Genomic DNA, 27051 nt, shown 5'->3' on the forward strand with positions numbered 1-27051 from the left:
GCTAACCGTTCAATTAGCGACAGCGAGCGTGCAATTAGGCCCGCCGCGGACTCGGACGCAAAAAGCTCCCCAAGCTGTATTTGGACTGCACAGAATGCAGGGTAAGTGTTTGATAGAATGAGTCTTCTATTACGGTATGGCAAAAAATAGACACAATCTTATTCAAGTAGAAAATAAACTAATAAAAAAAATTATGAGATTCATAATTTATGTAATTGTTGTGTGATTGCAAAAAATATCATAGAGCTATGATTGATCCCCCACATTCTATAGTTTGGTAGAATGTGGGGATTCTACGCCATGCCAAGGTGAGTACTGATACCAAATGAGTTACCATTTTACATGATAACCATCATGGAAACAATAGTTACAACTATTGTTAAAAGTCTGTGCATTTAAATTACATAGAATACAGACACATACACAATGTGTTTTCTTTTATTACAGTAAGGTAATAAATGCATAATTCTTAGATAAAAAGTAAATTTATTTGAAAAAAAAATATTTTTTCTCTAAAAGTAATTAAGGAGTTTATAAGATTAAAACAAAGATTTAAATCAAATACAATTTTTTTTTAATAATTAAAATAAAATTAAAATTCATAAGCAAAGTTCTTATATGTATACCTATTTTCTATTTTGAAACGATGTTTTACTTCTTTTGCGTACAAGGTTGTTGGCGCAATGCAGATCACAGCGAGTATTAAATTACAGACGGATCATGTATAATAAATTTATTTTTGTCCTCAAATATAAAGACCTGGAATTCCCGTTGGGATTCTGGGATAAAAAGTATTTATTTTGTATTAAAATGACCTGTATAATTCTATTATGTATCCATAACAAATTATAATCATGTGGGTATTTACAGAATGTGGTATAGATACATGGATACATACTAAAAATAGAAAATAAAAATTCTAGAATATGATACAATAATGTTGTCACACTACTATTTTACTCTATATGCAAATATTTTAGATATGAAAGTTTTTGTAAATGTTTGTTACTTAATCACAGTTTGATTGAATAACCATAGTAGGTATGTAAGATGTAGAGAGGTATGTAAAGATGGACCATTTGCTAGATAAAATAAATAAGACAATTTTAATCATAACCCACATGGGCAGCAGTGCGGGATAAAGTAATTTAAGTAAATGTTAACAGATTTATTAATGTTTAAATGATATAAACTTTAAAAACGTAGCGTTACTTCGCCGGTGACGTCTCTTTTTATGGTAGACATAAAAATTAATGAGTCGTAGAAAGACGGGAAGCGATCCTCACTGCACGGCCCTTTACCTAAATTGAACTCTTAATAATTATATTCTTTTTATTAACCAGTTATTCCCGTAACTCAACTAAAGTAGTTTAGGTAAACTTTTAAATATTTATTAAAAATGTATGAATATTTTTACCACGTAATCATGAATCTTCTCTTTACGAATACTTCTATTTACAATAACACAATATCCAGCTTATAAAAAACTTATTTAATTATATTATATAACTATAAATTTACATTTAAAATGCCTATATTCCTATTAATTTTCATCCTTAGGGTGTAATAAGGGTTCATAGTACAATATACCTTTGCAAGGGAACTGGAAATAAAACCCTATAAATATCAGGCCACTTGATCAGCTTTGTAAAAGTAGGCCTCATCTTATGGGCTTCGTGCTTGACAAGAAAGGAATTGTTGATATTTTAGTCCTATTTTAGCAGTATATCTTGTCAAGTCGAAGGCCAATGGTTAATTGCTGATGAATACGTAACGATGTACCGCCTTACTTTGTTTTAATCATTTCAAAATCTACTGGGTACTATGGGTAACCCCATCATTATACATTTTTAACAGGTGGGGGTATGCTTTATTTTCATCCATAAAAAATGTAGGTACATAAACAAGAAAAACAGTAACATTCTGTCTTTGGGAGTAGGATAAAAATAGGAAGAGGCAACGGTAGCAATAACAGGCATTTACGAACAACCTTAACCACGACGGTGGGTAATTTTTCAATGCGAATTTGTAACGGTTTCCGACAGTAATGCTGTGAGTGCGGACTGCGGACTGCGGACTACGGGTGCGGACCACCGAGGTTGACCGTACCGTATGTACCGTGACCAACTCTGACCACCATTGTAATTGATGTCTGTTTGATGGGATCTGTAATCGTTTCTGACTTTATAAACACTAGTCAACAGTTAATGTTAAAGCTAATATTTACTGCAGTAGTTTTATTATGATACTTTTCAGTCGTATTTACAAAAGTTATTAAGATTAAAGTCGGTTTTTTGTGGTATAATTCGGTAATAAAATCCCCCATGAGATGTTCAGGGAAAAAAAGGATTTATGGTAATTTATATAGTGACGGGTAATAAGATAGATAAATTTATATTTTTGTTTAGAGATAATGATGTTAGTTGAACTATCATATAACTAAAACTTTTACTTTCCATACTTCTACGTCGGAAGATTATGCCATCTCTAAAAACAATTAAATTTTACATATATATACATATTTATATGTATAATTATTGTAAAAGTTATTTGGAATATATTATGGTCTGAATAAATATTCAGGTTTATTGTAGACTGCAAATACAAATGTAATGTATGTATACAATGTAAAGACGTCAATCTACTTGCATATAGATACCTATTATATTAACAATACATAGGTAGGTTTATAACTAACCGAATTCCATTCAAACTAAGTTACGGCTATTACTATTATTCATATAATTTTAGAAAAAATAAATAAGCATTCTCATCAGACACTAAGCGACGCAGATACAGTAACTGTCAACATAATAATATGTACATATACAGTTGTGATATAAAATGACAATAAAAGTATATTTTTATAACATTGAATTATGTTTTTCTAATTAGATCCAGCCGAGGCGTAGGCTATGTTTTCTTTTTAAAATTATTGCAGGAATGCAATATCTTCTATAATAATTCAAAAGAGCAACTACACAATATATAAAATATTTTACTGAGATGAATTAATCTTTCAATGTAAAAGTTATTAAAAAAGTTTAACAAAACTCGAGTGCACTCGATCGGCTTTTTCTTTATTAATTTGTTAAAGCTATTTTCATCAAAATAGATCGCTAAATAAATTCTGCATATGGAGTAATGATTATAAAATATTAATACCCAATGATTGAATAGTGAATAGTTTCTATTAATAATGAGTAAGTCTTCCATGTATTTTATAGCTATTTAGACTAACAAGTTAAGTATGTGAAGTGGGATTACGCCTTCGCATGCATCGAAGTATTATAAGCGTAGTATATTAATTCATCTATTGGTCTTTATACAATATTTTCGCAAACAACTCACTTAATAAATTTTCAGTAAAGTATAAATTGATAGAGATTATTAGGTTTTGTTCGTAATATATTTTAAAGTTGTTAAATAAGTTTTATATGACTGTTTCAAGTTTCAATAGTTGACATCTGTATACAATAGTAATAGACGCCAAAAATACGTAAATATTATATTATATCATGCTTGTAATTATTTTATTTTGACAATAAAATTCACTATGGAATATGAAATAAAGAAGTGTCGCATATACATTTTATTTATATGTATAATAGTGTAAATATAAAAATGTAAATAATTTAATAGTCAAGACAACTGTTGAAGAGTAGTATACCTAGTTAAATTTTTGCCTATAAAGAACTATTGTGAAAAATTCCCGCTTCAGTAGTTTTGGTTTTTGGTGCATTAAAATATTCTTTATTCAGTAATTTAGTGTTTTATATTTATAAAGAAAGGGTTTATGCAAATATTTCAATAATTGTATTTTTAGATGTCCCTTATTTTACTATTGCTGACAAGAGTATTATTTGAACTTTCATAAAAAAAGAAGCGTCAATCCGGAACTAGTCGATAATTGTTTCGGGCGTTTGTCGAAACTCCATTTAGGTAAGATCTAAACATAATTCTATAAATATTTGAATTGGATAGAACAGTACATTTGTGGAGCCTCATAGCGAGTGACGTTGAGTTTTGTGATAATTGGCCCATGCTGTGGTACGGCCGACTTACTACCGTCTCGATTCTCACGGGGCCTCGACTCGGGCTGCGCTATTAGCCCACAAACAAGACATCAAAGTATTGGTAAATCCAATAACGTTAATAGAAACCACGACGGAGCCGGAACTATGTCAATATGTATGGTAGGTACATATCTATGAAATAAGTAGGTGCCACGTGGTGATATTTGGAAGTGGTTCACGTATAAATTTGTTATTTACTAGGTAGAGTTTTGTATGACCTGAAGAGGTACGAGAGAGCGTGCTTCGTTTTGTTTATTATTTATGTATCTAGAGATAGATATCAAGCGTGGCCCACTTAATGAACGGTTACTATCACTTATGGACATTAATAAAACACCATCGTAATTTTCTATTCTATAAAAAAAATATTAAATTAGTCGAGATATATAATTCTGTAAACAATTTTTAGTTGCATAAAAAGATCTAAATGCATAAAAAATTCATACTAAATTTGTATTCACTACTTCACTGCCGAAAAAAGGGGATACTTAATATTTTTGAAGTATGTAGATATTTATGTATATGTAGGTGTGTATGTAAGTATGCCCCATTGTTTGAGCCAGGCAGCGTGTAGCCTAAATTGGTGGATGGATTTTAATAAATGGAGTGTTGAACGATCCTATTAAATTATAAATTCACGCGTTTGTAAAAATGATTGGATGTTTGTTACTCAATCATGTATAAACGATTGGATTGGTTTAATCGACATTTTGTACACAGATCGACTACAATTTTATTATTTTAAATAAATAGGATTATTTAATGTTAATTCACGCAGATAAAATCGGCTCAGTTCATTTGTTATAACAGTGTGAATGCTATAAATATGTACTGATACATTGAATAATCCTTTCTAATTTAATTAAATTTAATTTATAATAAATACGAAAGTGATTCTATTTGTTTGTGACTTTTTGTGTGTTTTAACGGTTAAACCAATATTCTTGAAATTTTTGGCATATGATATTTGACACATACATAGTATTTGGGATAGAGAATGACCGTATTGAAAAGGTACTAAAAAGTAATCTATGCTAGTATTTCAGCCGATTTCCAAAAAAAGGAGAATGTTTTAAATCGGTGGTACTCTCTTACGTTTGTTACCTCATAACTCTGTCAGTTATAAATAGATTCGGATCAGTAGTATTTTTTTTTAAATATTAATAATTGATTTTGCTACTTTTGATATTGCACATTTTGATTGAAATCAGATTTTTTTGTGGAACACAGTATTATTAGTACTACGAAATCGTGGGTAAAAGCTAATAATGATATAAAACAAATACGACAGCAATAACGTTTAAAAACTTGGGAGTTTTTGTAATTGTACACGTTCTCTTGTTGTTATAATAATATAATTGACCATTAGGTGCATTAAATCCATAATGTGTAGAGAAATAAAATAGGCGGTAAATTCATGGGCCAAATAGTAAGTTGTTAAACTATTATAGAGTACATTTTGGCTGGAGTTCGGGTCATGCTTCGCTGTCAATGACCGCGGCCGATTGTGTACGAGTAGCGATCGGTATAATGTTTTGCTGTGCCGAATAAATTGTCCCTATTCAAAACAAACGCGATACAGTTATATATTATTTAAAGCAATTTCATTGTATATTGTAAATAAAGTAGCTTGCAATCTAGTGATTTGCAGAAGTGTTTCGAATTTATTTTACGGGAAAACGGTAAGTAGGCACTTATATTTTATTTCAGACAAAATTTATAAATCTATACTAGAGTGGGAGGAAAGGGTTTGTTAGTAATAGGATTTAACAACCCCATTGCTAGCAATATATACTATCAGGTTGATTTCCGGGTTCCCCCTAGAAACCAAAGTGGTTAATTCATGAATTCGAGATGATGAGCTAATTGACCTACTATCATCCTCCCTTATCATCATTTACTGGTGCCCCGTCTGTGTATACATATCGATAGCGCAGGCGGGGCTATCATTTCATTTCCACTCATAAAAAATCTACACTAGATTTGTAGAGTACTTTATTAAATAATAAGTAAGTTAAAAAGTAAGTAAGTAATCGTACGTTTCCATTTCGTAGATATGCATTTTTGGTATACTTCATTTTAGTTGTAAAAATTAACAATCTAACTTGTGTTTCTATATTTAAGTCCTACTTATATTATAAATGTGAAAGCTCATAAAGATATTTTGAATTTGTTATTCAATCACGCTTAAATGGCAGAACGAATTTGAAAAAGATATTGTATATGCACGTGTATGATATGTCCTGAATTAACACACGGAATATTTTTTAACAAAACAATAATTAAAACCTGTTTACGTGACAGAGTAATAGACCAGGGTAATATAGTATATATATATAAAATAAATAACACAAACATTTTCATCAATTAGAACATTTATTATGCGGTTTTTTTGAAGTCAGGCGATATCATAACCCGTTGTAATATCAATTTTGATAATGCTTTTCACAATCTATAGGTTACGGCTCGTATAAATTTTTTTTCACGATTGAAGCTGGATCCTTACCTGTTTGTCGTATCTATATTATTAGATACTCTTTATTGTTTCCTCCAAAAGATTACAATAGTAAACTTATTATAGATACAAACAATTACAAGAAATAGTCACAATGAGAAAACAATGAGCGACCTTATCGCTAAAAGCGATCTCTTCCAGGCAATCTTTGATATATACCTATATTTTGATATTTGACACACTGTTACGCATTAACTTACTGGTCAAGGGACGGGCAGCAGCGGTCCTCCTTAAACATCACCAAGGCCTAAATGCAGTTGCCAAGCGTGACAATTCTTGGCAAAACCCTCCGATAGGTGGAGGCCTATGTTCAGCAGTGGATAATTAACAACTGATATGGTACTGTATTACGCATTCTAAATTTAAATACTTTAAATGTAATGTATCAATACCTCCTTCAAATGGTATCTCTGATGGATAGGCATGGGAGTATAGTATTATATTATCTGTGGACATGGATAATATCGTTACTACTCCGACACCTATATTAATTTTGATTTTCTGGGACCTTAAATTGGGTTCTTCATTTCAACATTGTATGTTAAATAACATAAAATATTGAATATATCTGGTTTTGGGCCAGTATTTAGATATTGAAAATACAATATATAGATATTATTATATATTAACCACCCCTATTCATTGACGAATACATCGTCCATTAAATGCCTTTTATTTGTTTTAAAATAAGAGAGATTACTGGTTAATATTAACTTTATTACGATTGGAGTCGCATTTTTTTGTGGAGTAAAACCTACAAAATTCTTTATTGTATTAATAAGTAGCGATACGCCTCGGCTTCATATGGGTGCAATGCTGATACTAAGTAGCGTCTCCGGCCCCCCATTACAATACGACATTACATTAGAAACCTGTAAAATTATCAGTGTTTCTCTACTATATTATGCATTTATTTACATTAGTATGTATAATATAAACCTTCTTCTTGAATCACTCTATCTATTAAAAAAACCGCATCAAAAACCGTTGTGTAGTTTTAAAGATCTAAGCATACATAGGTACAGATAGACGGGAATCAACTTTGTTTTATACTATATAGTGATATATATGACTTATTTGTAATAAAATTAGTAAAAGTGTTGAAGTTGTACACTATCACTAATGAAGTACCGTTAAAATCTTCGCTTGATAGCTCTACTGCGTGATAATTACTGGAATGGAATAGCGTGGTTTAGCTTTATGGAACAGAAAATTGGTGCACATTCAACTCCTAAAACTACAGATTGAAATAGAAGAAAATGTCAGTTTCATCTGTCGGTCTGTGTTTAAGTGACACCGATCCTGTTGGTATTATAACAAAGCTTTTTCAAAAATATCTGCATGTAATGATTCTGTATTATTTCTCTTGCCAAGATGAATAATAATGGCATTTATGTGTTGTATAGATACTAGTTGTTTTGCCTGTTTGTTTTATACCAGATTTAGGTAGTAAGCAATATGGTGAATTTTAAATTACAGATAATAAAGTTGGTAATCCCATAGCTGTATGTATGTTAGAAGGATACGTTCTCTTTTTATCAAAAGTACAATATTTAGATCATTAATTTAAAGACACACGTGTAGGACTTAGGACATTTGCCTTTACATTAAGGAAAAATATTATTTTTGATACTATAATGTGACCTCATTAATAAGATGTACTGATAGATAGGTTTGTATTAGAGTAGGTGCTGTGTGGATTTGTGACTCGCGAGGTCATCGTCCTTAGATTGGTTAGACATGACGTTTAGTTTCTCGGCATGTTTTTATCGCAGCTTTTTTGTCGTTCTCGCGTGCGTTACCCCCACCTTTTGTTTGTTAGATCAGTGCTTCTAGTATGGAGCACTCCCGCTTGTCCGCAAAGTATTATAAGTGTGATGTGTTTAGGGTTGTCAAAGGTTACGGCCGCACTTACAGTTCAAATTCTAACTCTTAATTATTATTGAATTGGAAATATTGAATAGAAAAATATAAAATTACCCGTTAGGTATTAATATTAATAGATAAATACTTAATATGACAAGGAAAATGTAAATTATTGTTGAAAAAATTGTAAAAACTAAAAAAAAAATACAATTTGGACAACCTCGGTCAGGTCAACCAAATTAAAAAATTGAGGGCTTATTAAATAGCTTCTGGTGGAAAATCAATTCAAACCTGTCTAATAGGAATACCTGTTTCTAAACCATTATTTTGGTGTAAAGATTGTAACTACTCGGGAATTTGGAGTCAGCAAAATATAAATAATGAACATAATATTATATTAGATGCAAAATTCCGGGGCTTTCCTGTATTTCCTGGCACTGTGGCAACCCTAAACATGTGGCATGTAGGCGGTACTATTTATACATTAATTGGCATACATCCAAATCGTAGTAGACATATTGAACACAAGTAATGCTAATCTCATCATTGTATTGATAAATAATATACTTATAACAAAAGCGTGATGAAAGTGCGAATAACTACTGACATATAGCTATAAAATTTAACAGTTTGACTAGACCTAATAGGATGTAAATTTATAATGACCGATTTTCCTTCTTTACGGCAAACTCTAGGTATTTATTAGATAAATATTTTCTGTGACTTATACTCTTATATTGATTGACACATGAATTGACCGAATCATTTACTCATTGTCTTGCCTTTGTCCATTATTGCGAATAATAATTATTATTAATTTATTTACTAATAAAGATAAAACATAATACTTATTTTTATATCTAAGTAGGCACAAAATCTATATCTTAAATAGATTCTAAATCTAAACTTGTTTCATACTGAATAAGTTGATTTTTTATTACTTGATATTTATACTATACCCGGCATTGCTCATGTGAAGTACCTACCTAAAATAATCTTCTGTGTTTAGTCTAGGAAATTTTATATCTGTGTAAAAATTTTAATTCATATTAATCGTTATTGTATAATGAACATCTATACATCCAAGCATCTTTACAAACTTTCACAAAAATAATATTAGTGAGATAAAACATTCTACGAACGTTTTTTTATAACAGTTGCTCGCTGAAGCGGATCTCTAGAACCGATTTCAATCGAAGCCACAGAAAGACGCCGGTAACTATGAGAAGAGCTCGCATTCACAGAGGCGGCCTTAAGTTGGAGTGGAGTAGATGTTTATAAGCATGGTCGCTCGCGTGGCGTTGTCTCGTATTACGAAATGATTGCAACCACAGATTTTGAATATAGTACCAATAAATTCAAAAACAGAACGACTATGTAAAGGTCGTTCACCTTTATTGATGTAGGTGTCGGTTTTTGTCTTGCATGATATTCTGATACGATGAGATTAAATTCAATACGCGATCATAAAGAATAAAATGTAATAGGTAAGTAGGTATTTAGATATAATTAAAGCAAAATATCGATACGAGGCAACGGAACGGAGATCACGGAAATAAACCTGTGTGGGTTTTGTTGGAGTAGGTATCTAGGTAGGAATCTAAATATAAAAAGCGTCCGGTATATTTCTGAAAAAAAAAAAAGGAATCAAGTGCCTACTTACATTTGATTTCCTTTTTCGGAAATATACCGGATAAAAAGTATTTAAATTTAATAGAGATCATCTCTGGCTATAATTGGATGATTGAGTATTTACCTTCATAATATAAAACCGTGTCATGGTGTTTGTTCACGCTAATACCGATAAGAAAAAATTAACACAATTATTATTAGGTATTATCAAGCTTGAAAATAATAATTTCTGCACATTGCATGTAGGATGATGGTTTGGAAAAGATTTAACGCCACAAGGTGATAAAGGTTCAACGGTAATAAGGTTTCCAATTATGGTACTGGTTTGAATAATCACTAGATCTCATAAATAACCATTAGGTTCTTTTTCATTTTAGATTGATATGTACAAGATAAGCGAACAAAATAAGTATATGAGCGTCAATGACCTCGTCGTGTTAACTATCAGTGGAGAAGAGCAAATTTCAAGAAAAAATATTTTGCATTTGTAATATTTTTTTTTTCTACATTATTTAACTAAATCTCAAAGTAACAAAATTATTTATTTAAGTCTTTGATTTACTAATTTTGATCAACAATATAATCATTAAAAATCTAATATTTGATTAAAGCCCTTATAACGACTGAGTGGTACTGGCTTACTAAGACACTGAATGAATTCTTATTTTCAATAGATTACAAAGATTTTGCTCCGCAATATATTAACAGCAACTTAAATCTTAAATTAATATAAGAGAAATAGAGTAAACCTTGCCTATTGCAAAAAAAAAAAAAAAAAAATATTAAAATTTTTTTTTTAATGGGTGATAATGATATGGCAAGCCCACCTGTGCTGTAGGTAACACTGGCAGTGCACCAATGGGAGACGATAGATGAGGATGAAAGCAGGTCAGTTAGCCTATCCTGACGAATTCGACTAGAATTAACCACGATGGTTTCCAGGGGGAACCACGTGGAGGTCGACCTAATAGGGTATATTGCTTGTATTGAGGCTATCTGACCCCATTACTAACAATCTTTTTTCCCCAGTTAATTGATTTAGAATTATACACACAAAATAATACAGTCGAATTGCGAATTTCGCCCTATATGCAGTAGCTTAAAACTATTTACATTTAAGATTATTTATTATATTAAATTATTAGATTACATCAGAATTATAAAACTTTTTGGCGGTATTGTATTTAAAATTCAGATAATTTTAGTTTATGAGATTTTCTGTAATTGTTATTGTAAATTGTTATTCAAAATTAAGAACTCCACAACATTACGGAGAGTCCATGGTATTTTTACTTTAAACGGTTTGAACTGAAATTAAACCAAAACTGAGATTATTCAAGAATTTAATTCAAATGATAGTAAAGACAAATATTAAAAGCTGTGTTCAAAGGCTAAGTAACAAATAGAAAACTATAATGTATTAATTTACGTAATCTTTCTAATGTTTACTTTATACTATTATTGATTTGCGAGTTTCTAATGTTTATTTTATACTATTATTGATTATTGATTTATATATCTACGAGTATATAGAGTATAAAATAATTATACCACATTTGTAAAAATGTATAGTAAAATGATTAAAGTGCTTTGTCTGTAGACTATTCGAGTACGCCCATTATTATAACCATTTAGGTTACGCAGCTTTTAAAACAGCATGTCGTAATAATCTCGAAGCAAGACGTTAGTACCAACGTGTTACATTATATAACTAAACTAAGTGTATATGGTTGGCTCACCCTAGCGACCTTGAGGGAGGGTTGTCCCCCTCGTCTACTCAATGCACGGACCAATTGGTATAGAGTGTTATTTTGATGCAGTATTCTACATTGTAGATTTCCATATTACTTTAAAATGCGATCGATTTATTGATTGTAGTACTTACTTGGGAGGCTATTGGAAAATATTGGTACGAATATGTTTATACTATTAGATATTTATAACGGCCTTGTCTACACGAAATATAAATTATAATAAAATAAAATAAAGTATACAACATTATATGTATCCTACTATGTGTTTTACGCACCTAATTTAGGATAAATAGTACGTTGCATATGATCATGTAGACTATATGCAACGTATTTTAAATACACAATCAGGGCTTAACGCAATGAAAAGGCCTTTACAGGTAAATATAACCTACGTACTTGCTATTGCCGACGTTTCAATTGAGTATTTAAAATTAGTGTAAACAACGCGAACGTTTAGAATTACCTAACACATGCTGTTCTTATGCGTATGATGAAATGATCTACATGTGTATCAGATTTCATTTAAATCTGTAAAACCATTTAAGTGTAATTAAGTAATAAATATCAATTACTTAATTGGTTATATAAACATACATATGAAGTTAGTTGACATAGATCTAGCGTGTATAGATAATAGGGAGGAATGAAGAGCCTCTGGAAACGACGTGTATACTTGATGTGTGTTAGGATATAGGATTATGGCGCTCTATTCTTCTATCATAGAGTAATTGACGTGTAGATATTTTATTATTTCATTTTACAATAATGGGAAAATTATAGCTAGCTCGAAGAAAGCATTGACTATAGCAAGGCAATCGAGGAAGATATATAAGTAGATCAAATTTTTAGAATAATAATTTCATAAGCGATTTGTAATGTCTATAAGTGAAACATTAAAAATTGTTTTATTGGCTCAAAACTATTAAAGTTAAAACAAGATTTATTCAATTCCATAATTAAAGGTTGAAGTCACAACATAAACAGTGAATTATGACAAAAATAAAAAAAAAACACCCGAATTGAGAACCTCTTTCTTTTGAAGTCGGTTGGAAATAAGGAAGTGGATAAAAAACTAAATAATTAATTAGGAAGTCACAATGCAAACAGTGAATTATAAGTGCCTAACTTATAAATTATTAATAAGCCTATTTAGAAAAGAGTTTATTGTTCGAAAAATATATCTCTTTTGGCCAATAATATACAGAGACTAATCTGTTGTTAGGACTTAATTAGTAACCTCTAGAGGCCTGTCCGCGTTTACCTATTTGCGGGTTGGATTAACAGTGGCGACCGCAAATCAACTGCGAGGGCTACCATTAGTTACTTTGCTGATATAGTTCTAGACGGGGGCAATAGAATAGCGATACTAAAACGGAACTATGTCGATGACCTTAGTGGAAGTATGTTGGTATATTATTGACAAAAGGTTAGTCAACAGCGACGGCGGCGAGACACACTGCAGGCGTTCGCAAAATGGGATCCCGCGGCGCCGTCGGCCTGCCCTATATATCCTCGCCGTTTGAGTGATCAGACTGAGTCGAGGCCATGATATACATAATCAGACACCTCTGGCGACTAGACGGTCTGAACTTTATTAATGTGCGTGTTTATATAAATATTAAGTATAGAATGTTACTACATTTTTACTGTTATTTGTGCTTCCTGTAGGATAGTGACGACCGTCTTATTTTTAACGTATTGTCGTATTATTTAAAAAAGGCATACATTTTAAGTAATAGGCGATTGTATGTTTTGCTTAGTCTTTCAACATAGATAATCTACTAATTATTTAAATGAAATACTCGCAGTAATATGAGTTTTATCCCATAAATTATGGGAACTAAACAGCTAGGGTTATCAATTACATACAAGTAACGAATCATATTCAAAATGTCAAGTGAGATAAATACAAGTCATTTTCTTATAAAATTATGTCATTAGATAAATCAATAATTAATTGTAAATTAATGCCATAAATACAAAATTAAATATTATAAGTAGTAGTTACTAATAAGTAGTAGATCAACACAATATTATGCCAAAATAAACTAATTATCTTTTATACCTAAAGAGAGATCAAAAAGTGGAAAGAACCATTTTTTACATATATTAACATAATTTTACCTACTTGCTTAGAGAAGTGTAAATGTAACTATTATTGGAGAAGTATCAGATATATAAGGGGGTAATGATGTATCCAATTTATGTACATTTAGAATATTTTTACTATTATTTTAAACTTTGATGTGAGGTAAAAGAATTAAAATCCTGTTTCAAATTATCTATTATCATAGTAAGACAACAAAATTGTCGTTTTCAAGGCCGACAACTATATATAGTGAGTAGAGAATACTTGTGTAAACGTAGGTTTCTCGTATGCGAAATCTTTATTGAAAATTTGCTGGCAAATTGTACACCTGTAATTACAAAGAATTTATTTATGTCAATATGCAAATAATAGGCCATTGCGGGGTCGAGAATGACGTCTTTGATAAATTTTATTTACATATGGGTAAAGTAATTAATATTATGACAAATTCTTCGTAACTGAATGGTTGTATGTTAAAATTCGATAGTAGGCTTATAAAATTGATAAAAATAATGAATTTTTTTTTAAATGTTCGTAAAAAAAAACTGTCGACAGTTTTCTTAGTATGTATACAAACTTAATAAAGTTTATGAATTTGGTTTGTAATACTAGAGACTAGTTAGTGTAATAATAATATTTATAGAATAATAAAATACAAAATAGTAATAAAAATAGGAAATTCATGTACATCATAAAAAAATAAAAAAATGTCACGAGCGACAATAATTTCATGTCGCTCGTGTACGACGTGTGTGTCGAACAGAAATACAAATTATTATGTACAAATTCATCTTATTTGGATGCGAGTTGCCTTACGAGAAACTCATAAACATGCTTATACTGTTCATTTGAATGTATTGATGAAATGTCACGGTGATTCGCGGAATTTTGTTGACTTTTCCACGAACCCGTGAGTAAGAATTTAAGAATTGCCGCAATGGTATATTAAAGGTAAAGCTCCATAATGATAAATGACAAAAATATGTTTCCGATTATATCGTATCCCTAATGAATTAGACGTATTTGTCGACTGGTGTTGTGGTGAACGTAGTACTCGGCATGTTCACATTTCGTCGAGATTCCTATTACTGTTACAAATGCGAAAGGTAAGGTATACATATATGAATAGATCTTACTATTTCATAAAAAAAAATTGAGCGGATTTAAACGAAATTTAATAGACGGATATGTTATGTACTAAGTAGGGCGTAGGTTGTATACTTCCCTATAGACTGTCATAAGGAACGGGGAAATGGGAAAGGAAGGGGTTGTCCATTTTATGCCGGGACCACACAGCAGGGCGTAGGATACTACATACTTACGGGGCCGAAACCGCGGAATACAGTAGTAATATAGTAGTAATATAAATGACAGTTTTTCCTAGGCTAAAAGCCGTGGAATTAATGTGACCACTATGGTCAGTTAACCATGTGTCGCAATATAATCCAGCGGTGTTAACCAAAACTGGTGTACATTTGCATAAACAATAACTTATTACGATTGGCCTTGAGTAGCGTCATTATGCGATAAACCATTAACAACATACCTACTGCTCACCGCTGATATAGAACTGATATTATTAACGTTATCAAATACACCGTACAATATTTGTATCGAAATTCGATAGATCTGCAAACGGTTTGTATGTAGATATTACAGTCGGAAAACATCATATGTAAAATGTAATTATAATCGTAATGTTTTTATGACATATAATTATAGGCTTTCTCTGTCTAATACTCAAGGAACTTGACATGAAGATAGAAATAATATAAATCGCGTATTTTTATCCACTTATAATTATTAGCTTTGTATGTCAAAGGAATCCAGAAATCATCTATCGTAGACGGTACAATGCATTTTATGCAATTTAGAATGGCAAACAAGTTGACGGCTCACCTGATGGAAAGTGGTAACCGTCGCCTATAGACATGAGCAGTACCATGGACATAACAGAGTATACTGTTTCGCCCATATATTATGTTTCTCTGTAATTTGTAAATTCACTGTCATATTCCACCCTTCAAACCGAAACATAGCCATGCAAACATAACTGCTTCACGATAGAAACACGAATGTGATAGTGGTGTCCAAGCAATTGACTTTTGTACAAAGTCTTCCTCTGGTTATGAAAGTTTATTAAGGTGTTTAGATTTTTGTTAGGCTACTCAATCATGTTTAAATTGTTGGATGAATCTGATGGAAAATTGTTATATGAGTAAATCATATCCTGGATTAACATGTAGAAAATATTTTATTCTAATTCACACAAGTAAAGCCACGAAAACAATGAAATGAAGTTAGTTAATAATATTATCTTAATATAATATGTTTAAAAAAAGTAATAATTACTTGTTAACAAACAGATAATCATACCTATACTGAAATTGAACAAATACATAATGTTCATATTTTTCATACATTATAGTACAACCAGCTGTGCACGCGAGTTCGTCATTCAGGGAACTTATATAAATAAGTATAATGTATGAAGATGTTTTTGGTAAGAAGTAGAACCGCCTGTAAAAACAATTAACAGCAAAATCGATATCTTTATTATAGAGAACTTAAGCATTAATTCATATATATAACTAAACTGATATTTTGTGTGTTTTATTGCTTTCAGAATTAAAAGTTGGGTATTAGATGCGATGGAATAATTGCAAAATTTTTTATTGGATATCGTAACGGTTTTGAACGAAATGTGCCTTCATACTGACTAATGATGAATGATGGTTTAGTTTTAATATAAACTGGTATTGAAATTTCGTTAACTATAGCTTTAATGAAAATGTTAACAAATACCTGACTTTAAGACAGTGTGATGATATCTAATACTAGTATAAATAAAAATAAAACAGATTAATTGATTAAATATTTTGATTACTAATGTTATTTAGAGACTGTTCTGAAAATTTCTGAAAATTTCAACATAATATGGTAAACTTTTTATTAAGTTTAATTTTAATAGACTATACAGAACATTATAGCTGGTTACAGAAAGGAATATACGACTAAGAGTGTTTCGAAGTGAATGATTAAAAGAGGAAGAAGATTTAGGAAAACATGACAGAGTTAAAGGTAAAGTATGTTGTGTACCTATTTCTACATAACGGGAAAAGGCTTTAATAGATAAAGGATCGTGTCAGAATAGGTATATTATTGGTATGTAACAAATTTTTTGTAGTTAAATATGTGGATATTTAAATGATTCAGTTTCAGTAATAAATTTTTTTAGATAATGCATTATATTATACTTAAGATACGACATTGATTTTATTTTAAGCCATTTTCTTATTTAATTAAAATCTTTTATAAGTATAGTTTTCATTAATTATTTTATACGTTTTACCTCGGAGTTAAAAATTTGCAATTAAGTCTTCAGAACGTATCTGTGTTTTTAAAATATAAATATAAGAGAAAAAAAAAGTCGATAAAACGATAAGCGAGGTCACGTGCCACGTTCCAATTGTAAGTCTATCTGTGTTACGGGGCCAACCCTGTCCACTGTCAAAATTATATCTTTCGCCGCAATGCTGTACAACTACCTACTCGTTGGTAGACGAAAAATAAAGCTCTGGGCCGGGGTCGGTTACCTTTTAGGCCCGTGAATGAACAAACACTTGAAAATTTGCGAGTCGTTTTTTGTGACCTGGATTGTTATTAAGGTTCAAATTATTTCTTCTGACTCGTAAAATAATTTGTTATTACAATTTATTACCGTTAGTACATACTGTACTACTCAATCGTATCTTAATAATAATTTGTCATTGAAATTTTTAAGCGTTAATATTTTTCATTAATGTTTAATGCGGTCATATACAAGATAACGTTTAGGATCAAGTGTTAATTGCTTAAACACAATGTTTTTGCCTTGGCCTGATCTTTGTATAATTTTATTGCTCTAGCTGCCATGATACGTGTTGAATGGCGAGTAGATTTATTAGATTTCATATCAATAGTTTTTACTCATTTAGTCATTACACAGGGTGAAATCGAAATCATTATCATCCTATTAATAGAGTGTTCTACTAGTGATATTGAATATTTTTTTACAAAAAACATGGGTTGCCAAACAACAAAAAACATACTATACTAAGATCTAGTCTGATCTAGATCAGACAGTCCCGTGATTGACATTTTTCGTATCACTTATAGAACACTTTTCACCTTGAATAAATTCCACCTATAAATTTCATCATATACCAAGACAAATATTTCTGTACATTCTAGTTTGTTAGTCGACAATTTTTTTTATACGCTAATACCAGTAGCGATACATCAAACGCATCCAAATCAAGATGGTCACTATAAAAAGTATTATGAATTCCAAACTCGCGCTGAAGTGCCAAATCCCTGACGGGTCGCGAATTTTAAACAATGCGCCTTCGTTATTGATAGTGCCTTCGTATTTTATGTGACATTTTGTTGAATCAAGTCTGTGCAGGAAGTGGAGACTACGCGAGTGTTCAGAGTTCAAGATCTTCTTATTTAAAAATAATACTTATTTAAAATTGTGTAGAATTTTTTTCTTTTAAAATTTGTATTGGATACTTACCTAGTAATATTTAAATAGTAATATTTTACATGCCTACATAGGTAAGTCGTTATTAAAATTCAGTCTAAGAGGTCGTCGAAAAGAAATCACATTTTATTATATCTCTATTATAATATATATTTAGTTAGTATAATAATACCAACTCGACAGATTACAGGTGTAATAATATTATGAATGCTCGTATTTTAATTCAAATTTTTAATGATTTTTTTTATTAGTTAATGAATACTGATATTATAACAATGAATACTGAACTTACCTGAAATATTAGGTATTTTTTTTTACAAAAGATTGTATCCCACAAAAAAAAAATTACATCAATTGTGAGAAAATAAAATATTTTCATTTAAAAATTACTGAACCGTCTGGATAAAATTTCTATGAGACTAATCTGTAAGTATACTTAATCGGTCAGTTACTTTTAGATAACAGAAGAATTAATCAAATCGGTTTAGAACTGACGGAGTTATGAGGTAATAAACATAAAAAAAATACATCTGAATTGTGAACATCCTTATTTTTGAGGTCGGTTGAAAATACGCATATCTTACAATAATATAATATTTAACGTAACATTTAATATTCTATTCTTGCCAAGTTAGTATAGGACATGCAGTAAATGTATTACGTTGTAAATCTAATGAAACATGAGATTGCAATATAAATATTTTTCATCTCGTACAAGGCAAACTTTCAATAAAAGTGAATTGCAAAACGCCGGTATTGGTGGCATTCGTGCCATTTCAGAGCGCCGGGCGTGCGCGTCGCTTGCCTACGATTCACTTTAAAAACATCTTCAATTTATTTTTAACCGAATTAAAAAAAGAGTGAGTTCTCAATTTTTCGTATGTATGTTATGTTACACAATGTCTACGCTAATAGTGATCTAATTTCACAATTCATTATTAAATCCAAATTGTTCTTTATCTTAACTGAAGATATTATTAACTAAGATGATTCCTTATCTTAAATGAATTGATGAAGGCGATATGTTGCTTGTATCTATATACTCAATTCTTACCTAAAAATTAATGATTTAGATTATAATTATAATCTCTACCAAAAAAGAATAGAATAAAATATCCAATAGGTACCTGTTAGTACAAAAATAAACTGATAACATTATGCGGTTTAAACAGATATTTCGCGCTAGCACTTCCCACTTAAAAAAATATTCTAATAAAGTAATTTTGGCTTTGAATTCATATCATATTGTGACGTGAAATAGCTTAAAACCTGCCTCAAGAATTGAGTTATCATATGTAAAAAGAATTATTCAATGCCATCTGGTAGTTCGAGAGATTAGCGCGTTCAAATAAAGTAACTCACCGCTGTATTATATCAGAATAGATTAGATACATAATCATAATATGTACATACATACATAATATATATATATATATATATATATATATATATATATATATATATATATATATATATATATATATATATTTATATATATATTTATATTTATATTATATATATACATATATAAATTATCTACAATTATCTACAGCGAGGAAATCTTTTATAACAACAGACAAAGAACATTATTATTGTTACAAATATTTTTTGTTATTTTATGCAACAATCACATTTTAGTTCTAAATGTTAATATTTAAGAGGCGAGATATTTAATTGAAACAGTTATTAATTTCTGACCTTAAAAAATGAATATTTACAAATTGAGGACATAAATATATATTAATTTACTCGACGATAAATCGATCAGATAAATTATTATTGTGAATGGAATGAAAATATGAAGTCAATTCTGATTCAGAAGCATTAATATTATTAAGTTCTTTAATATTATAAACGGAATATTACAATTTTATGCTAAATTACAAATATGGAATATGATTAATTGGTGTGCATGCAATACTTACTTATAAGTAAATTGTCTGTGTTTTAGATAATACTGTTCATAAAGATAAAATTAGGTACTATTATTTTTTGTAATACCTATTTTATGATAAGACAACGCGACTAATATATTTTACGAAGTTCGCATAATGTTATATTACGATTTTTATTGTTATTTAATTTTAACTTGTTGTGATGTAATTATTAACACATGTAAAGTGGATATCAGCGTCAGAAACAATTAAAACATCAGATTACATTGTATTTACTTTTATCTACGAAGTTTGTTCGCTCATAAATTGTGGTTGCCAATATGGCGAAATAGGTGCTTCCGCCTTGCAGTAGATCATAGTCAAATATCGCATTTATCTAACATTGTTATGTCTTATATTTTTTCAATAGTTCCTATGGGATGTTCCATGAGTTTTAGTCGGTTTAAGGAGAGACGACATTTCAGGTGAGAAACATCCATGTATTATATATTTCAGATTTTAAAACCGTACACGTAGACTATCCGTAACTGTTTACAACAGGCCTGTTTGATTGCAACATTTGTGGTGTAAATATAAAAGAATCCTTTAATTCTATTACTTGTAATAATTTGAGTACAGGAAAATAATATACACGTACAGACTGATTAATAGTCGCTTGATTCGAAATGGTTGCTCTGAGTGCCGGCCGTATATTAGCGCGACGGTTAATGTTCCAAATACGTGCTTTACATGCCGACGATTTGAATAAGTTGCCCTGGGTAATTAAGAATCAAATAAAATAAAAAGGATGACTGAACTAAAATTGCTTTACGAGAGGAGAATCAAATATGTTACCGGCAGAAACAATTCTAATGTGTTTCGTAATTATCACTTGATGATACACCTCGAGCCTCTATTCATCACTGAAATGTATCTCTTTGCACAGTTATTAGTAATGGATACAATTCCTGATTAACTATTAAAATTGCGGAAATAAACAACAAACTTACTAGCTATCTCTTTTTTCCAGGACATGATGTAGTTTGTCCGAAGCACGTCCGTCCAGAGCTGAAACTAGGAACTGAAGTAAAAGCATCGAGCGACCGTCATCAGACTACGCACATCATGATATCACAAAGATGATAAATACGAGGTCGATCCCTCTTTTTGCGAGGTCTAAGCGCGGCCTTCACAAAAATTAGCGCGATTTATATAATGTAAAGATATTACTATATTTGCATTATCTCCAAAAATACGAATACTGATAGTACGAGATAGCAGTACTGAGACCACATCAATTAAGAAGAAAAATATAGATACACGTATAAAAGGAAACGTTTTATAAGCTTAATTTTCTCCTTGTGTTCTTTTGACGGAAAGAGAGAGAGACCATAAATTTAAGTGTGATGGCTAACCATAATTTATGGTTTAAGAATGAAAAAAAAAAAATGGTTTAAGCTGTTTTATAACTTCTAAAAGTTTATGATTGTGTGGAGAGTATTCTAAAGTACTTCTTACAAAAAATAAGTAAAGTAGATTAATAAAGAAGAGAATAATTAAAGATAGTCCCACAAAAAAAAAAGACTTCAATTGTGACAAAACTAGTAATTTTGATCTAAAAACTACTAATCCAATTTTGATAAAATTGCTATGGGATCAATCTGTATCCTGTGTATCCTTTCAAATAAAAAATAATTTTACAAATCGGTTTAAAACTGACAGAGATATAAGGTAACCGACATGAAAAAATATAATCAAAAATTCTTTTTGAAGTAAATTGAAAATAAGAAATTAATTTTATTATTGTTAAAGTATTAAAGTAAATTATTATTTATAGTTGCATTGTCTATTATAAAAAATATTTTATTATAGAAAATGTAACTCGTTTCATACGATTGCTCTTTTTCTTTTGCATAAGGTAGCGTTTACTTTTATAAACTCCTAATTCCTTTTCCTGTTTTGTCATTATTATTCATTTGGGTTGACGGATTTATCTTAATAATTTGACATTATTAGAGCTCAGCTTAGTAGGATTTATATAGTAATACAATGGCTCTACTCGTAGCTGGTGAAATATATATACCACAGATAATAATATCATTTCATTAAATGTTTGTAAATTAAATAGACTTTAAGATTTATTCATTATCTCACGCGTAGAAGTATTCTTTACCTTTTCTGTATAAATTGTTGTTTATTTTATACTGTTACTATGCAAATTAAAATTAGATATTAAGCCAAAAATCTCTTAGTCTATTACGCTAATTAGTACTGTGTGGAATTGAAGAGATCATAAAGCCATGTCAATAGATGATAAATACATATCGAAGTGAAAAGAATAAGAAATTGTTTATTAAAGAATTGTGATTAAATTGTCTGCTAATTACATTATTACAATCAATTGAGATAGAGCCCACGACACGAATAGCACTGCTATTAATGTAGTTGGAATAGTAGATTATTCATTCTACAGCAGTGATTGGTGCGTCGGACGGAGTCTCGGAGTGTCGTTAGCGACGCGTCGCGAGCTCTGCCCTGCCTCCCCCGAGTCTCCCGTCTGTTAATATTATTTATGTACGCATATGCGGGCCAACGTATGCAGCATTAAAACTTATTAATTATTTGATGGTACGATACTACATTACATCTACTTCAAGACGATATTTGGTTAAAACCCGGCTGCTGACTTTTTTACGCAATTTAGAATAGCAAACAAGCTGACGGCTGGTGGAAAGTGGTAACTGTCGTCTATAGACATGAGCAGTACCATGCACATAACAGACTATATTTTTTTTTCTAATAAATTTTTATTTATATGAAATATGAGTGAAATTACAATGCAGTCGAAAAGATAATATATAATTGAGCATAATTATAATTCATAAAACAGCACCATTCATTTAGACAAACTGTTTAACTTTAAACTTCTCACTTGCTGTTATTTTTTATAGAAAATCATATGTTATCGAGACCATGTATAGAAAAGAATAAAATTCCGTTGATGTTAATTATGACGAGGGAGAATTTAACCAAAATTATCACAACTATTTTCGTGGCTAACTAAAATAAGGCAATCCGGATGCATTATGCCATCTTTTTTCTTTTAAACCAAGTTCCATTCAAAAGTCTTATACCTGTAGAAGTCAGGCACCAGGATTTTAGGCTATACTGACTTTATATAGGGTAACAAACGATGCATACTTCCTCCGCGACGCCTGCCGTTCTCAGGCCACACAAACGAAGCGATTCCCCAGCGAGGAAATGTAATTAGCGTTAACATTTAACCTAGCAATTAGTACGCCGATTATTGGTCTGCTATTAAATTGATATAAGTCGAGACAAATTAACGTATGGAGAAATAAGTGACATGCACGATTATATTGATTAATTGAAAGCGGCACAATTTAAACAGCGTGAAAGCTTTGTTTTGTTTACTTTATTATTCATTATCCTATTATCCTATTAATTCGAACTTTTTCGATCTAATTACACATTGATAGTTATTACATTACAATTATATTAATATTATAAATATGAAAATTTGTAAGAATAGATGTATAGACATTTGTTATTCTTTCACGCAAAAGCTACTAAACGGATTCGAACGAAATTTGGTGCATGGGTAAGTTATAGACTATATTGTAGCTTACCCATGCACCAAACGCATAGGGTACGTTATGTACTGATTTACGCAGACAAAGCTGCGCGATTAAGCTAGTGTTAAAAAATTTATCAGATTACATAGTTCGACTTTAATAGTTTAACTAGAGTTCTAGTGTAACCAATAAGTTCTTTGTTATTGATGATATACCCTTGAATATAGAGGAAGCAAAGTCGAAATGTCAATGAAACGTGTGAAACTACTCATTATACACGTATTTCTTGGCTACATTATAAATAAATAAAATAAGTAGGTATATATCATTACATTTGGATTCTAGGAAGTATGTAGACTTTTTTACCTGATCGCTGAAGGGTAATATACATATTTCTCATATCTTGTGTGTATTCTGTGCGTGCAGAATTGTAGACGTAATGCAATTTACTGTTACAAATTCTACATTTTTATTAGTTATTCTATTCTGAAAATATGTAGGTATATTTATTTAGATACAACCACACAGTTTGGTTTTAAATTTTTAATGATCTCTTGTTTATAATAAAGGTTGATGACGTCACTATAGGGGTAAAATATTTATTGGTTGTTTTCTTTTCATAGTGGGTCATATTTGTGAATAATGGAACATGGGAACACGGTTGGATGCGGGCGAGCGCGGGCGTTAGGGGTATATTACACTATAAAAATATAATATATAGGATCATAAGTAGTATACCAATCGTATGTCATAGAAGAACACCAATCGTATGTCTTTAAATGTTCTTTGGTCATTGTTTAACTGTATTTACGAACAATTTATAGAATACCCGTTAAGAATATGCAGTTTTTTGGATTTGAACGCATTCACTTGAGGATGCGGTTGACATGGTGACATAAATAATTAAATAGAATTTCGATAATTGTGGTCAACGATTAATATTTTTATATATTCACGTAAAAATTTGATATCGATTCGATGATACATTAAAAATATGTCAACAATAGTAGATAATTACCTTCCGTTGACCGCCTCTTCTGTTATATCACATTAATTATTTTCTGTAATTCTTTAGTCTGTAACTGGCGCAATAAACAACATATAAATAAATAGGTAATTTATGTCACAGAATGTAGAACAGCAATTGAAGAGCATTTTGGCGGCCAGGAGAACCGATTTTATTTTGTTCCAACTCTTGTTCTATGTCATTTGTATGTTTTTTATTAGTTGTAATAAAAAAGTTTGTTATTTTAATTTTTTAGCCACGATATATTTGTATTCAGTATATAAAGTAATTAATAATTACCTATGCAATCAAAATTCAACAATTTACTATTTATTTATTCTTTATTGCACAATAAAACTTTGTGCAAGTGGCGAGCTTAATGCCGTGTGTCATTCTTTACTAGCTAGTCATTAGGTAAAAACAGAAAGCGTATAAATGGCAGATGTGGTGAAAAATATGTGACATAATTATAGTAACATGAAATGAAGAACTAAAATATTTTACTGATATTCAAAGTATGTAGTAATGTGACCAGCTCAATAAATTATTTCAGATATGGTCTTATGAATTTGTTAGCGTAACACATCCCTTAGTCGGGACGCAGCGAACGGCGCGGTGGGTGCGGATGCGCGGGGCGACCCGCTGACCCACTATAGACTCACTTGATTATTGCTGTACAGAGGATTCAATTGAACAAAGGCTGAAAACACGGTTAATGCGATTATGTTTATAGTGTTCCGTAAGTGCAGCGACACAAACTGCCAGTTCGAAATATGGAAATTACTCATGTATTTATGTAGGTACCATGTTTATTGCATCAGCAGTAAGTAGTTTATGAAAAAGAGACACTAAGGCCATATTTATTTGCAGAAAAAGGTCGAGGTTAAGGTAATTTTGCACTGTTTAACATAATATACTTACCGTAAGAGGAGATACGAGGCATGGCGTCACATAAACTGCACGGGCAGGCGGGCTTACCTGTAACAAAAAGTAAAAAGGTAATGCAATTATAATGACCATGACTTTGGTAATAATACTAAAGTATGCCACTTCATATTACATACACATTAAAATAAATATAACGAATATGTTAAATAAAATGAAATTCAAAATGGTGTATCCATTTTAATTATAATTGACTTTTTGAACTTATTTAGGAAATTGGGACAATTTAATGTTAAACTAAATAAACGTGCACTATATTGTTGGAATTAATACTTGGGAAGGTCAACGCTGTCGCAGCAATAAATCATTCATACATCCATGTATGACAGCGGACCCAATGCCACAGGCCTATTATGTACATACGTATATATAATATAATAAACTACACGGTCAAGCAATAGGTAATCACACCTAGCAATTGTTTGGTCCTCTATCTAGAATACGTGGTGCCGGAAGAATGTAAAACGAACCGCCGAAGGGCATTAGTGTTGTTTTGTTTCAACCAGTTTTTAATTTTGTTTTGAACACTCATCATGAGACAATTGAAAAAGGAGTTTGTTTTTCAGATATAACTAATGTGAAAGCTAGTTCTGATAATATGAATACATACCGCACTATTAACATTTGTATGAAGGCTACCATAGCATGAATTTCGAAAAAAATGGCTGAAAACTAATATTAATTTGAACTTGATAACTTTACTGCTGTTTTAAAGAAAAATCAATAATGAAATTTTTTAAAATAGCAATTTATCGCATAAAACACAGTGCAGGAAGAATCGCATCACAAACTATTTCTGAGTGATATCATAGAATACCTATTATTCGTAGCGTATTAACTGAAGATATAGGATAGGATATGGCAATGAAATTATACGGTTAGTCGTCAGGAATGGCGACACATGAAGAGTATCATGGACTACACAGTACACTTTGTTATATCCATGGTAATGTTTATGTCTATAGCCGACGGTTATCGCTTTCTATCAGGTGGGCCGTCAGCTTGTTTACAATTTGAAGTTGCATAAAAAACGTCAATTACTAAGTATATCGCTGTCGGGTTTCATAGTGGGCCAGTTGATTCAATATGTGTTAGTAAGAGTATAAAGCCGCATATTTATAAGACATTTTATGTCATATTTTGGATGTTCCTTTAAGAATTTTGTCTCCCGCC

The 27051-nt window shown here is 30.7% G+C and overlaps 1 protein-coding gene across 2 annotated transcripts in view; it reads right to left on the bottom strand.

The window, feature by feature from the left end:
* Positions 1–27051, bottom strand: part of LOC113513022 (uncharacterized) — a 239493-nt gene that overhangs the window by 18645 nt on the left and 193797 nt on the right. Inside the window, exon 5 of one of the 2 annotated variants that reach the window (XM_052894772.1) lies at positions 25855–25911. The exons of the other annotated variant lie outside the window; for it this stretch is intronic. Within the exon in view, the coding sequence (XP_052750732.1) occupies positions 25855–25911 (57 nt within the window). The remainder of the gene's footprint in view (positions 1–25854; positions 25912–27051) is intronic. 2 annotated transcript variants of the gene reach the window in all.

This window comes from Galleria mellonella, unplaced genomic scaffold (genome assembly GCF_026898425.1).
Source record: "Galleria mellonella isolate WM207_F2 unplaced genomic scaffold, CSIRO_AGI_GalMel_v1 utg23, whole genome shotgun sequence".
Classification (NCBI taxonomy): Eukaryota; Metazoa; Arthropoda; class Insecta; order Lepidoptera; family Pyralidae; genus Galleria; species Galleria mellonella.